Here is a 16,024-nt window from a genome sequence, read left to right on the forward strand (position 1 = left end):
AGTATCTAATGGTTAACTATTGCCCTGTTGTTAGTCCATAGCTCCACCAGAGCAATCATGTATAAAATTTAAATGTGTAGTTAATGAGAGGTTGTATTTTAGGGCACAGTATGAAAAGTTTAAAACAGGGGTGTATCTTCTCATGACAATATTAATAGTGAATTAATAATGATTAATTGTGAATAATAGTTATTTATTTTTCCTATATTAGTTTATATCACATTTAAGGCACTGTAGTGTGTCAAATTATCTGGCTTGATGTAGTCAATGCTTGAATTAACAAGAATCAAATAAATTGTGAGTTAAAAATCTTTTCATCAGCAGTATTTCAGAGCTGTTCCCTTGAAATCAGGACATTCCAGACTACAGAGTTTTGGACCAAATTGTGGTTTAACTGTACTTCTTAAATTACTGATACTAAGACAGAAGATTGTCTGTGCAAGTAAATGGATTGCAGCTTGCCTACCAATACACTGAACAAAAAAGTAATAGAAAAAGAGTAAACTTCACAATATTACCCCTTGAGTTTATGAAAATATAGTATCCCAATGTGACTTTGCTGTCCAGCTGAGAGCAAAAATGTTACTCATTTCAAAAGCAAAAATGAAAGGATATAAAAGCAGGACTGGAAAAATGACCTTGTTCTATTTTTGCATTCTGATTTTACAAGGAAAGAAATGTGTCTGCTGGAATTTATTACTAGCAGAACAGCTTGTGCGAGGACTAGTCCTTTGCAGAAACTTGCAGAAACATCACTCTCACAAATCCTCAAGATGTCTATTATGTGTCCACACCAGCAAGAGACCACGTGCATATTGCTGCTGAGTTTGATTTTAACTACACATATGCAACAACTTCTTTCTAAACTCCACCTCAAGTGAGAGGATAATTTGTCCAGCAGTCTGTAGACCATATGCTTAAGGACATTATATAGATTCTTCTCAAGAGTTATGTTGCAGTCCAAAACCCCACAAAATTCACAATTTATCAGTTTCCTATTCTTCTGCTGTTCTGGTTATTGCTTTTTGATGCAACCTACAGCTTCTTCCAAAGGCAACTTCTCTAAAATCCGTTTCCATTGCACTTTCATCTGCATTTCATCAGTGGCAGAGCCTAACTCAGGTACCCATGCAGTTAAGCCAAATTTCCTTCAAGGAGAGAGCTGCAGTTTAAATTCATCACTGGAACTGAAACACAAAACTGACTTGTGCCAAAAACCTACTTCCAAACATACTCATAGTACTAACTACACTGGTTTTTTTATATTTATACCTAATATATGAGGACATCTAGAACTACTATTGTTTTCTCTGTATTGTATTATATGGTTGAAAAATGGGAGAAATAACACCAAAATACCTCTTATGTAAGGTTCCAGATGATGAAAAAAATTACAGAAATAATTATAGTATAAATACAGAAAAAATAAACTGAAGGTAGGCGATAGCCAAATCCCAATTCCACTTTTTCAGGATTAACTTCAACACTGGCTCCTAAACTGTTACTTGTTTATTGAGGATTTTTATCTGTAAGGTGACTAACACTCTCTCAAGGAAATTTTCAACTAGCTATAATATCAAACTCAATAAATATTAATGAAAAATAAATACTCATTGATTTTATACCACACATTGAATACAGACATGTATTTCTAAAGTATCAGAAAGTAATTTATCATTTTGGCATGCATCAGGAATATGATACTAAATACTATTCTTGATTACCTTCTGTAAGTACTTACTTTCAATCTCCTTAATTTTCATTTCCCAGGGTATGCAGGCTGTCTTAAAATTCTCAAAATCTCTTTGAAATTTCATCCATTTCTGAAAAGGGTCACAGATAGAAAAACTCACCATCATCTCAGTGCCCAGATGCTGAGTTTACCCTTGAACTAATGTAACCCCTTAATCATCCACAGTATCCTTTGGCAGAGCCCACTGCAACAGAAGCACTAGTTTATGAAGAGCCATCTCCTTTTGTTTGTTATGATGTATGTCTCCTACTGGCTTTTTGTGAAGTGCTTATTTATTCCACAAGAAGAATGATTAAATAATCCCTTCCTTTAATGTGTTTCTGAGAATTTAATTTGTTATTTCCTTTGCTATTGAAAATTCAGATCTGGATCTCAAGCTGTGTCATTTAATTACAATTTCTCTACCCAGTAGTTTATGTATTGGATAAGTATAACTTCTGTAATTGAGCTTCGTGTGACCAGCTGAGTTAGAAAGCCTAATAATTTTTTGTGAATATTAATGTTTATGATCTGTGACTACACAACTTCTTGCAGGAAATCCAGTCTAACTTTGGGAAAACCTGGCCATAGCAAGTAGTCCTGTGAAATAATCTTAGCATCATTCTGCATAGGCATTTTAGTTTGGGGCAGGTGTGCCTTGGAGTAAATCTCCCAAATCAACCCAATTTACCACACTTACATTTGCACTGAAAATCAGTATCACAGCATAAAAGTAAGTTAGAAGATCTACTTGAGGAGGATTTAGCATGCTAATCCACAACCACAGCTACAGGGTATTTAGTCCTGGGTACCACACAGGATTTAGCCCAAAGAAAAACTTGCCAGAACACATACTGTGTGGACTCTGGGTCCTCAGCAACCAGTTTGGTGTTTTGGTGACAATCCTACATAGCCATATTTTTTCTAGGATATATGTGGTCCTAGAGCCTTGGCTCACTGTAGATGCCTCCAGTATTTTTGCGGTGGGGCAAAAGACACTTTTTGATCCTTCACAGAGGGCTGTCTCCAAGGAACAACTGAGTTTTGGACTCAGTCCACAGAAAAACCTGATCTACACCAAGAGAAAATAACTTTCACAAGATATTAAACTCTGGCAAACTCATAGAAGAGTTGCTTTATGTCTTGATGACAAGTCTCAGTCAAACAGTGATCTTGCAATAGAAATCTTCTCATGCAAGAGCAGTGGAAATAAAAGTGTTGACATGGAAAGAAAGACGAAGAATTCTATTTTGGAAGATGGATACATATGGCAATAATCTTCAAAAAGCTCCTCATTGGCATTACGTGAGGTTAGTAAAATAATAAATTTACCTTGGTCATCATCACTTTGTATGCATAGAATTTTTTTCCTTTTCCTTTTCCAAGAGCACCTTCAAACTTTTCCACAAAAAGTTGGGCTTCCCTGGAAAATGAGGGCAAAAAGAGATATAGATAATGCTATGGGAAACGAGATATTGTCTCTACCATAGTAATGTAATTTTTTATGTGTTCTCACTCCTCATAGAGTTTTGTATAATCTTGTTCCCTTAGTAATTTTTAGACAGAAAAGCTCTGAGATTTTGTATTTCACAAGACTAATCTTATGTAGTGCAAACAGAACAATCATCTTTACTTATCTGTTCTAATCCAAATGCATTTTGAGCTCTTTGATCTGCCTACATCCAGTTAATGTTGTCAAATGACTTTGTTTTGCAGTCCAGCTGCTGTTTATTTGTGCCACTTACAAACTGTTAGTCCTCCTGGTTCCACCTAATATAAATTTTTGTCCAGCTACCTAAGGGAAAATTATTTTCTCTTTTTTTTTTAGTTTAGAGATATGTGTACTCTAGAGCCTTGGTTCCCCTGTGTCTAGACTTAATTCAACTCTTCAGAATTTCTGCATATATTATATCTAACTGTACCATTCTTGGAAACATTTCTTAGAAGTGTAGCTTCAGTGGTCCCCATATGACTAAAATTTTGCTTATAAAAATATGGAACTTAAATAACACCCTGGTGATACAAATATGAAGGAAGATTTTTAAATTCCTTTAAAAAGGCATAATGAACATGGATTAAAGCAATAAACAGATGAGATCAAAAGCATACTTTCCTCCATTTCATCTCATTTTCATTTATTAGTATGACTTTCATGTGTCTCTCTATTGAGAAAATGTGCCCTAAAGGCTAAATGTCCTGATCTAAAACATCGGAAAATAGAGTAAGAATTCTTAGCTGTCAGTGTATGCACAACACTATATAACTATTTTATCATAATACTAGATGACTGCAAAGCATTTTATATTATATTAGCACTTGCGAAAAGGTAGATTATTGAGAAAATGTTCTGATACATGTCTCTCCAGAAGGATTACAGATAAATTCACTGAAATTAATTATCATGCTTATATCTTTTGCTCACCTGTTTCATGCAAGGAAGCAAAAAGATTATGTTAAACTACAAAATCTGATGGTGGCATTGGCAGAGTAATGGTGTGGTTGTGATAAAGGAGAATTAAAATCATATGTGAAGAAGGCTATTAGTTGCATCATAATCTATCTAAATCATGATTTAAAATCTCAACATCTTTAAAGATACTGTGTAGTTGAAGTAACCAAATGCCTAGGTTGATCTTCATACTACCATTTGAAGACTTATGAAAAACTTTCCCCACTAGACAATCACTGCAACAGCATCTTTAGCTCACAGTACCAAGGCTCTACGCTTCCCAAAATAGTGCAAAATGGAGCTACTGAATTTAACTTTCACTCTTCGAGAGCTTTCCCTCTTCAAGAGTCCTCTGAGCACTCTCACCTTCAGAGTGCTCTCACTTAAACCCAGCTGGTGAGGCATCAGGACCAGTGCTAGTTCACCTGACCTCCCAGGTTCAGCATGTCTTTTCCCACCATCCAAGATCCTGTTTTCTCCTTCAAAGACATAGATTGGCAGAAGCAAAAAGCTACATACAATGACATGAATCTCAATCCAATCACTTTTTTTTCTCCTCATGGCATAAGGCGTACATAGATTCAGATAAAAAAGATAAAACACCCAGCCACCACCCCAGACACACATCCCACTTATCCACCCCTTCAAAGTGTTCCTTGGGGATTGATTTTAAAGTTCTAGATCCCTTATTCTCACTTCTGCTCTTCTGGACCACATTTATATTTTGGATTTTGGAGTCTGATCTTTCTGTACTTTAATTAACTTTGACACGGACTGAGCCTTCTTTATTTTCCAAGCCACTTTGAGTCCTTCAAAGATTTTCTGGCTCAGAAAAAAAATTTCTGGCTTACATCTCATTCTTTCATTTTGATTTTCAAAACATTCTACTCTTAAATTTTATATTCTCAAATAAGTCAGAGAAAATAGATTCTTTCACCTTCAGGAAATTAATATCTGAGAGTCCCTTTTAAATCCTTGTCCTCATGACTTAGAATCTTGTTGCACTATGAGGAGATATAAGACAGTCTTAACAGCAGATGACATCTTTCTCATAAACTCAGCAGTCGGTGCTGGAGCAGTACCATAAAAGCAGCTAGAATCAACTGGACATGTACCAGTCTCCCAAGTCAGGATATCATAGTCTCGACTTAAGAGGAAAACCTTCTACTGCCAGTTCTGTCACTAGGTAATTCAAGCACTGGAGCTTGCTGATGAAAAATTACCAAAATCAAAATCTGCAGAGCTGTAGAAAACCTGTGTTTCAGTCACTAATTATGTGCAGTTACGTTGCAGAATATGAAGATTTCAAATTTTAAGTTGTTTCATTTTTTTTTTCAGTGAAGCAGTAAGTAAGAAATTTAAGGGGATAATAAGAAAACAACCATTAACACATAAAAAATCCTCTATAACAAATATGAACATATTTTGCAACTGTAGCTGAACACAAAAGTTCTCCACAACATGTTCTACTATAAAATTAAACTAAGCCAAAATAGGAAGGATCTTTCCACAATGAAAGTCATAAAAAGGTTTATTTTAAACTGTTAACCCAAGGCTTCTGTTCACTTGTTTGCAATGTTTTTTTACAAGGTTTTCTGGAAAAAAAAATAAAATAGTAATTTTATCCCTGTATGCCTCCTGGACTCTACATTAAGCAAACTTTCAAGTTAGAGTGGTAGCAGTATTTGTGCTTTTTTTCCAGGACAAACCAAAATATTGCTTTTTGAAGGTGGTGACCTGTATCTCCAGGTTTAATCCTGCTGACTCTTCTGAGTGCTTCCCTGCGTTTTACTTTGCCAGTGGCTGAGGTTTCATTTCACCCTGCATCCCTTCTTCCCCATGCATGAAGTCAACTGACTTACACATGCAAGACCTGTTGGATACATGCATGCACACTAGCTGTGAAGCTACTTTAATGTTTCATGAAAGAAATATGAAGCAATTCCTTTCATTTTTTTAAATATTGCTTACCTGTACTTAAAATTTGTTGTATAAATCTTGAAAAAAAACAACTAAATCCAAATTGTAGGTTTAGAGTATTATTTTAATTTTCCATGTACACTGTATTTGCATTCTAGTCTAGTTGCAATACACTGTGAGTTTTGGAATTAATAGGACTTTGGGCATTAATGCATCTTTGACTATGACAAGAAGATGTTTCAAACATGCATTAAAAACTGTGGCTCTTAATATTTTCCTTTCTTGTGAAGTAATAGCCAAGATTGTCCTGTAGTTAATAATCACTGCATAATTAATAAAAAGGTAGAAAAAACTATATGGTCCAAAGAGTTGTGGTGAATGGAGTTAAATCCAGTTAGCAGCCGGTCACAAGAGGTGTTCCCCACAGTTCACCATTGGGGTCGGTTCTGTTTAATATCTTTATCAACAATCTGGATGAGGGGCTTGAATGCTCCCTCAGTAAGTTTGCAGATGACACCAAGTTGGGCGGAAGTGTTGATCTGCTTGAGGGTAGGAAGGCTCTACAGAGGGTTCTGGACAGGCTGAAACAATGGTCCAAGGCCAATTGTGCGAGATTCAAAAAGGACAAGTGCCGAGTCCCTCACTTGGATCACCACAACCCCGTGCAGCCCTACAGCCTTGGTGAAGAGTGACTATAAAGGACTGGGGGTGTTAGTCGACAGCAAGCTGAACATGAGCCAGCAGTGTGCCCAGGTGGCCAAGAAGGCCAACAGCATCCTGGCCTGTATCAGGAACAGTGTTGCCAACAGGACTAGGGTAATGATCGTCCCACTCTACTTGGGACTGGTGAGGCTACACCTTGAGTACCGTGTTCAGTTTTGGGCCCCTCACAACAAGAAAGACATTGAGGTGCTGGAGCGGGTCCAGAGAAGGGCAACAAAGCTGGTGAGGGGTCTGGAGCACAAGTCTTATGAGGAGCAGCTGTGGCAACTGCAGCTATTTAGACTGGAGAAAAGGAGTCTGAGGGGAGACGTTATTGCTTTCTACAACTACCTGAAAGAAGGTTATAACAAGGTGGGTGTCTGTCTCTTCTCCCAAGTAACAAGCAATAGGATGAGAGGAAACAGCCTCAAGTTGCACCAGGGGCAGTTTAGACTGGGTATTAGGAAATATTTCTTCACTGAAAGGGTTGTTAAGCATCAGAACAGGCTGCCCAGAGAAGTGGTTGAGTCATTCTCCCTGGAGATATTTAAAAGACGTGTAGATGTACTGCTTAGGGACATTGTTCAGTGGTAGACTTGGCAGTGTTATGTTAATGGTTAGACTCAATGATCTTAAGGGTCTTTTCCAATCTAAATGATTCTATGATTTTATGATTATTATGCAGTTGAAAGAAATTAATTTCTTTTTTTAAAAAAGAAATAATTTTGTGAAAGAAAAGAGTAATATTCTTCTTTCACTTCTGGAATAAAAGAAATCAAGTTACCTTTGATGTTCTACAAGCCTGTCTCACCTTTTGGTGTGTGGTGGATTTTACCAATCACATTCTAAATAGCATTTTCATACTGCTCACTTAGAGACACTAAATCTTCCAAGGGAACCCCACTACATGCAAATATACAAAGGACTTATTAAGTGCCCCACAGCAGCCTATCTGCTAGCTGCATCCATGAATATAAATGCAAATTTCAATAATAACTTGATTCTATGGAAAATTCCCACCAGAGTTTTAATGAAATATCTGAAAAGCAAATTCAATGCAGAAACAGAGCTTGAAAGAGGGCTTCTGGGTAATGAGCCAGAAACATGTGCAGTCATGTATACAGAAACTGTAACTACCAGGCAATGCTGGAGCCATCAAACAGAATATATTTTCCTTCTCCCCCTCACCTTTTCTTCCCCCACCAGCTCTGCAGCAGATTAGTCCCACTGGATTACTCCTGACCTCTGTGATTTTTAGTTTAAGGAGACCTTTCCCTGACTTCTGCTCAAGCTTCCTGGCTTCCAAAGTTCAGCAACAACTTGACACCACTCAGTCAAAGAACAGGCTTGCAATGTCCTTTCCATGTCTGTGACACGTGATCTTTTTTATTAAATATAATCCAATACGGTACTTAATTTCACTGAATTTCACTGAATTTTTTAGAGTTGGAAGGGACCATAAAGATCATCTAGTCCAACTCCCCTGCCAAAGCAGGATTGCCCAGAGCATGTCAGAGCATGTTACTCAGGACTGCATCCAGGCGGGTCTTGAAAATCTACAGAGAAGGGGACTCCACAACCTCCCTGGGCAGCCTGTTCCAGGGCTCTGGCACCCTCACCATAAAGAAGTTTCTTCTCATATTTGAGTGGAACCTCCTATGTTCCAGCTTGTGCCCATTGCCCCTCGTCTTCTCACTGGCAACCACTGAAAAGAGTCTGGCTCCCTCTTCCTTCAACCCACCCTTTAGATACTTATAAGCATTGATAAGGTCTCCCCTCAGCCTTCTCTTCTCCAGGCTAAAGAGTCCCAGCTCTCTCAGCCTTTCTTCATAAGGGAGATGCTCCAATCCTTGAATCATCCTCGTTGCCCTTCGCTGGATTCTTTCCAGTAGTTCCCTATCCCTCTTGAATTGGGGAGCCCAGGACTGGATGCAATATTCCAGTTGTGGCCTCACCAGTGCAGAGTAGAGGGGGAGAATGACTTCTCTCGACCTAATGGTCACACTCTTCCCTATGCAGCCCAGGATTCCATTGACCTTCCTGGCCACAAGAGCACACTGCTTGCTCATTGTCATTTTTCTGTCTACCAGGACCCCCAGATCTTTCTCTTCAGAACTTGACTCCAGCAGGTCCACACCTAACCTGCATTGGTGCCTAATTCAGGCTTCTACCTTGAAGTTTACATTCTCTCACTGAAGGACTTCTATCTGTACCTCCCTGCAGACTTCATCCTTTACTCTCTTTCTTTTGTGCTAATAATAAAATGTGAGGACAGAAAGAATGATCAAGCAATAAAAAGTAGTCCTAAACACATAGAAGTCTTTTAGATACCACAAGAAGAACCAAACCCACATATATATGTATGCACACCTACTTGGAAGTAATGCAGCTTCCCTAACATGAGGACGTGTCAAAAACAACGCAGAGCGACAAAACTGAGCTTTGTAATCACTGGTATCGTGTTATAGGTAAATTACTTATATCACAAGATAGGCCAAAGTGTGCCCCGTTAGCTAACTGTGAATTTAAAGAAGCTTCAGAGAAACCTTATTAATTGAATTACAGACACAAGGAACTAATAAATGTTGCATGGGTCTGGGCATTATTGTCCCTGAGAAGACTGAGTTAATTATTAATACTAGGTGTGGAGTTACAGCTTCCAAAGTGCTAGGTGTATGGTACTTCAGGCACTTCAGTGTTACAGAGGGAGGATGAATTACAGCTCTCAGAGGTTGTTGCTAATGAATAGGATTCAAGTGCATTGCTCACATTTTTTCAGTAACAGTTCAGGAAGGTTTCAGTCTCCAAGATCTAAAAACTCATTAAAAAGAAATGTCATATTAATATTGATCACTCATGACTTCTCCAAGTCTTAAAAAGATTGGTTAAAAACTGACACAAAACAACTGTTGTCAGGCACAGCTCACTTGAAAAGCAGTTCAACAGTAATAATGAGCAAATTATAGTGTTATTTAATACCCTGCTGGCCTCCAGGACTGCCAGTATGTCCATGTTAAGAGAGATGAAATACTGATTCATTGGAATACAAAGAGTACATCCAAAGATGAGAAATTTCCACCATCCCACATATGCACCTTATGTATCTTCGGGGTTTGCATACTTATCAAATATTGTTTCCAATTCATCTAGCTTGATGGGCAATTTAAGTCCTGTAATAAAATAAATGTTGCTAAAAAATACTGAAAAATCAATTCATTATATTCTGTCCCTGACAGATGAAGAGGGGATGGCTCTGGTCTATTCTGTTTTTCTTAGAAAAAACCAAGAATTTCTAATGGCTCATGGCTCTTTATGTTGTATATTTAATTGGAAGTCCTTTAAAAAGCTTAAACTTGACATTTGACTTCCTTTTTCTTTATATTGTCGTTTCATTTGTTTTGATAGTTTGCTAACTGGCTTGTGGTACAGCTTTAAAGTGAGACTACCGTTGACACATTTCTGGATTCTTGTGCTTAGTTCTCTGATTATACAGTACTAGACTCTATAAAAAATAGACTTTTCTGGTGGATATAAACGACATAGCTGTTAGTAGTCTTTGCTATTTTATATGCAAAATATTTATATATTTTGCAATGTAAATATATATTTAAATATTAAAATATTTATATATTTTATATCATAAAACTAGTATACCAGAGCCAAACACAGTAGCACAGGTTTTAAACCTTTCCCGGTCCTTCATATCTGTAGTCCCCCAAATCAGACCCTCAGAGGTAAATCGGGATTGCTTTCCCTGGAGGTTTTCCAGTTTTCAACATCTGGAGCTCTGGCCCATGAGTTTTATTTTTTTGTATCTTTTTCTAATCCAAAAATCTTTTCACTAGTTTATCCCCCTCTCTAAATCTCAGCCTTGAGATTTAAATGTAAATAAAGATTGATGGTCATTATCCTCTGATGGCTCTTCAGGTAATTATGTGCTGGCCTGAGTGGGCAGTGTCAAAATGTGCACAAATTATCATGTGCCACAGAAAAGGCCCAACAACAGTAATCACAAACCACGTAAACCAGCAGAAGAAAAATGAAAAGAACAAGAAAACTCTTCTGAAGTAGAATATATTGGAAATGAGAAAAAGTCTGGACTCCAGTGACACTCCTGCTCTCAGCAGCACAGACCACTATGTCCCCAACCCACACATGTCCGTTGCTTAGGGCCTGGGAGAGTGTTATGCTGTTTCGTGCATAACATCTTTTCATTCCTTTCCATGGCTTCTTCCTCACCTTTTTCACATCTCTAGACCTGTAAATTTCTGACCATGATGTCTCAAGGTGAGGTTAGAGTTGGACAGTGCTTAACTTCAAACTGCTGAGGGACGGTGCAGCAGAGCAGTATTCTCAGTCACAGTTCTTCAGAGAATAATCAGGAGCTCTTTGAAATGTAACTTTCTCACCACAGGGATGTAAATTAGAAATCAGAGCTGATCTAAATAGCTCTATTAAGAATGCTATTTCAGCAATGAGTATCTCAGCCAGGTTTTGACAGATGGCATTTTCTACAGAGCAACTAGTTAGGCATCTATATTCTAAAGTTTTTATTCACTCGTGCATTTTCAGAACAAAAGAATGAACAAAAAGATTACCTAATTTACAAAGTAGTCATTAGAGTTAAGTAAAAATCATCTTTCACACCCTATATTTTTTAACCTATGAGAAAACACTCCCTTGGGAGAAACTGGTTTTGAATCATCAAAGCAAAGTAGTTGTTCAGTCTTGAAAATGCTTAAACAAACTATTTCAAGAATTTAAAATTTCTTATTGCTTTTTTAAAGCACTTATTTTAGTGGAAAATAAATCTTCCTCCAAAAATATTTTGTTCTAACAATTTCACACTTCTTAAGAAATAATATTTACAATGAAAAGTCCTAATCAACCCTAATATTCACTTTTCAACATAATATGAAAAAAAGTTTTGGTTTTATCTTGTCATGAATATGTAACAAATCCTTGAGCATTCACAGGGAAAATTTTTTTCCACTCTTGGAAAAAAATAGGTGCTAATACAGAACAAATGAAGAAGTGGTGTTTGGCTCACAGTAAAGAACACTTCTCATAATGCTGAGAAGAAATCTCCAATGAAGTGTCTCTCTGTTGTGGAAGCCAGAAGACAAAGAATAGAGAAATTTCTTCTTCTACTTGTAAGATAGGCTTCTTCTTTTTTTTTTTTTTTTTTTCCCACACATCCTATAATAGCCCCCTCTAAACTACTGAAAAGTATTAAAAGCCCCTTTTCAGTACTCAGAGACTGCAATAAGGTCTCCCTGGAGCCTTTATTTCTCCAAGCTAAACAATCCCAACTCTCTCAGCCTGTCCTCACAGGAGAGGTGTTCCATCCTTCTAATCATTTTTGTGACCCTCCTCTGGATACACTGCAATAGGTCCATGTCTTTCCTGTTATTAGGGCTCCAGAGCTGGACGCTGGTCTCACCAGAGTGGAGCAGGGGGGCAGAATCACCTCCTTCAGCCTTGCTGGCCACAATTCTTTTGATGTAGCCCAGAATGTAGTTGGCTTTCTGAGCTGCAAGCTCACATTGCCAGCTTATATCCAGTTTTTCATCTCCAGTACCCCCATGTCCTTGCACTTGGCCTTGTTGAATCTCACGACGTTCACATGGGCCCATTTTTTTGAGCTTATCTAGGTACTTCTGGACGACGTCCTGTCACCCAGACATGCCAACCACACCACTCAGCTTCGTGTCATCTGCAAAATTGCTGAGGGTGCTCCTGATCCCACTATCTTTTTAACTGATGAAGATATCGAACAGTACCAGACCCAGTATGGACCCCTGAGGGACACCACTTGTTACCAATCTCCAATCGGAACATTGAGTCACTGACCATTAACTCTCTGGATGCAACCATCCAGACAATTCCCTATCCACCAAATAGTCCATCCATCAAATCCATATCTCTCCAATTTAGAGAGAAGGATGTTGTGGGGGACCACGTCAAAGGCCTTATAGAAGCCCGGAGAAATTACATCCATAGCTCTTCCCTTGTCCACTGATGTAGTCAATCTATCACACAAGGCTATTAGGTTAGTCAGGCAGGCCTTGCCCTCAGTGCAGCCATGCTGGCTGTCTCAAATCACCTCCCTGTCCTCCATGTGCCTTAGTATAGCTTCTAGGAGGATCTGTACCATGATCTTCCCAGGCACAGATGTGAGACTGACAGGTCAGTAGTTCCCAGGTTCCTCCTTTCAACCCTTTTTAAAAATGGATGCAATGTTTCCCTTCTTGCAGTCACCAGGGTCTTTACCTGATTGCCATGGCTTGTCAAATATCATGGAGAATGGCTTGGTAACTATATCAGCTATTCCATTCTGGTAACTATTTCAGTCCTGAAATTCCTTCAGGACTCTGGGATGCATTTCATCAGATCCCATAGACATACATATGTTCATTTTCCTCAGGTGAACCTGATCTTCTCTTGGAGTGGGAGGGACTTTGCTCTCCCTGTCTCTGCCCTGAGGTTCCTCCACAAAAGAGGTATGAGAAGAGAGGTTGCCAGTGAAGACTGAGGGAAAAAGTTGTTCGGTATCTCAGCCTTCTCCCCGTCAGTTGTTACCAGATTGCCACTAGTGTTCATCAGGGGGAGTACACTTTCTTTGACTTTTCATTTCTCTCTGACATACCTGTAGAAGCCCTTCTTATTATTCTTTACATCCCTTGCCAAGTTTAGATCCAGCTGGGCCTTTGCCTTCCTCACCCTAACACAGCAACCAGGTTATTGTCCCTGTTTCCATGGCCTGTGAATTTCCTTCTTGCCCTTTAGCTTGACCAGCAGGTGTTGATGCATGCATGCTGGTCTCTTGATCTCCTTTCCTGATTTCTTACACCTCGGGATTGGGAACTCTTGTGCCCTATGGAAAGCATCCTTAAAGATCTGCCACCTCTATTCTGCTCCCTTGTCCCTGAGGGCAGTTTCCCAGGGGGTCCCATTGATTAGTTCCTTAAACAGGTGGAAGTTTACCTTCCTAAAATGACGTCTTTTTAGAGGAACACACATTTCCTTTAAGGTATTTCACTGGTGTTTCCCTCTTGGCTCCTATTACCTCAGGAGCCCCTGGCTCATCTCCCTAAGACTTCAAGTGTGCTTCAGTGTAGTCAGCAAATCTCAGAGCCACAGGCTGAGGGCCCTCACTAGCACCTCATCCCTCTAACCTTGATGTATCATCCCACAGCTTGCTACAGGCAAGCCTGATGTTATGCCTTTCCCCCTTCAAGCATAGTTTAAAGCTCTGTCAATCAGTCTCGCTACCTCATGAGTAAATACCCTCTTCTCTCTTTGAGAGAGAAGAATCCCATTTGACACCAGCAGACCTGGTGCTGTGTAGACCATCCCGTTATGGAAAAATTCAAACGTCTGGGAGTGACACCAGCCACGGAGCCATGTATTAATAGACTGGATCCATCTGTTTCTTCCAGTGTTGCTGCCCACAACTGGAAGAACAGAGGGAAAAGACCACCTCTGCTCCAGCTTCCTTTATCAACCATCCCCAGGCCCTCAAATCTCTTTTGGTTGCCCTTGGACTATGTGTTGCAGCTTCGTTGCCACCCACATGGAAGACAAATAATGGGTAATAGTCCAAGGGCCATACCAGGCTAGAAAGTTTCCTAGGAACTAGGAATTGCTAGGAATGCTGGGATAGAAGAGTGGCTATAAAAATAGAAGCTCTGTTCATAGTAAGAATAAAACAAATTTTAACTCTATGTACATGTGGATCCTTCTGTTAAAGACTATGAAAAATAAAGTAAGTGCTATCTCATTACCTAATCTGCTCATCTATTTTTTCTGAAATTTCTCTCACCTTCACAATGCTTCCACTTTACATCTCCTAAGTACTCTGTTCTCTCTTACTCCCTTCCATGTCGCCTTCTTTCACAACATACATTCCTTTTCCTCTTTGTAACTGTATCCTTCCCAAAATGACCTTACCTTCTACAAGGAAAAATTTTAGACCTGCCACACCATATTTCATATGCTTTCTCGTACCATTATGTCTGTTTTCTATCCATATCAAAACCTTTCTGCAGGAGAGATGTTTTCTTTTCTCTGTTAGATGTGTCTAACCAAACATGATTTTATTGGTGTTTGAGCAGTACTGCAGTGAATGAGTTATTCAAAACAAAGGAACATAACAGTTTTGGAAAAATAAAGTTCCCTGTGTTTGCCCAGTTTTCTGTGCTTGGTGGAAATTTAGCTGTAAGCGAAAACAATTTTTAACCTTAATGAAAGTGTAGAGATAGGTTTACTAGGGCAAAATACAGGTTTATACGTGGCATACCTAAAAAACCATGAAAATGTGGGCTCAGTTTCCAATCAGTTTGTTTTTTTTCATAAGTTAAAAAGAATCTGAATTTCTTCCCAAAGAGTTAGAACAGAAAGATAAATCCTGTCTTCCCGCTGCAGCAATTTTGAGGTATTCCTGAAATTCCATCATTTTTCTTGAATGAGATATTAAACTTGTCAATGGAAGAATTTACCTAAATGAAGAAAATGAAAGATTTTGCATGGGGGTATAATGGAAACTTTAAAAAGACAAAGATTTGAGGTTTTTATATTTGATATCAGATCTACAGAGATATGAAAGCGCTGATCTGCAAGGCCTTTTACTTCCACTTTCTATGAAAGCACATCCTAGGAAAAGAGATTAGAGATGGTTTGAAGTCAATTGTGTCAGTAGGTCTAGAAATAAACTGAAAGTTCAGAAAAATAGTCCAAAGCATAAAGCAGGATGGAAGATATTCACTACGGAAATCAAACCATACTTCAGGACAGACAACTTCTTTTTCATCTTCCACGGCTTGTTTCGTAGTGTGGCGATTAGTTTCTTTTTTTCTTCTACCTCTTCTTTCAGTTTGGCCAACTCCTCCTCTGTAATGGGCTCTTCCTCAGAGTCAGAATCAGAGCTTCAAACAAAAGTAAGAACAAAAACCATCACCAAAACTCAGAAAGGACAGGTGTTTTTACTGAAGCACATACTTGGTGTTAATTCTTGCTTACTTTGAGACCTCAATAAATGCCTTCACTGTTGCACAGAACGGAGGACACAGTTCTTTTAGTCTTGTTACTAATTTTAGCATGAAAGGCAAAGCCTGCACACAAAGTGCAGAGCCACAGCTGAACGAGTGCATCCCATGAAGAGTCGACAGCATTCTTGGGGAGGAGTCTCAGCCACTGATTGTTCCTGCTGGAGTAACTAA

General features: G+C 38.7%; 1 protein-coding gene across 1 annotated transcript in view; it reads right to left on the reverse strand.

The window, feature by feature from the left end:
- TMC1 (transmembrane channel like 1) overlaps positions 1-16,024 on the reverse strand; it is a 65,317-nt gene that overhangs the window by 35,119 nt on the left and 14,174 nt on the right. The window contains exons 4-6 of the mRNA XM_074166398.1: positions 15,590-15,730; positions 3,065-3,155; positions 1,742-1,823 (exon numbers count right to left, since the gene is read on the reverse strand). Of these exons, the coding sequence (XP_074022499.1) occupies positions 1,742-1,823; positions 3,065-3,155; positions 15,590-15,730 (314 nt within the window). The remainder of the gene's footprint in view (positions 1-1,741; positions 1,824-3,064; positions 3,156-15,589; positions 15,731-16,024) is intronic.

This window comes from Numenius arquata, chromosome Z, assembly GCF_964106895.1.
Source record: "Numenius arquata chromosome Z, bNumArq3.hap1.1, whole genome shotgun sequence".
NCBI classification, from domain to species: Eukaryota; Metazoa; Chordata; class Aves; order Charadriiformes; family Scolopacidae; genus Numenius; species Numenius arquata.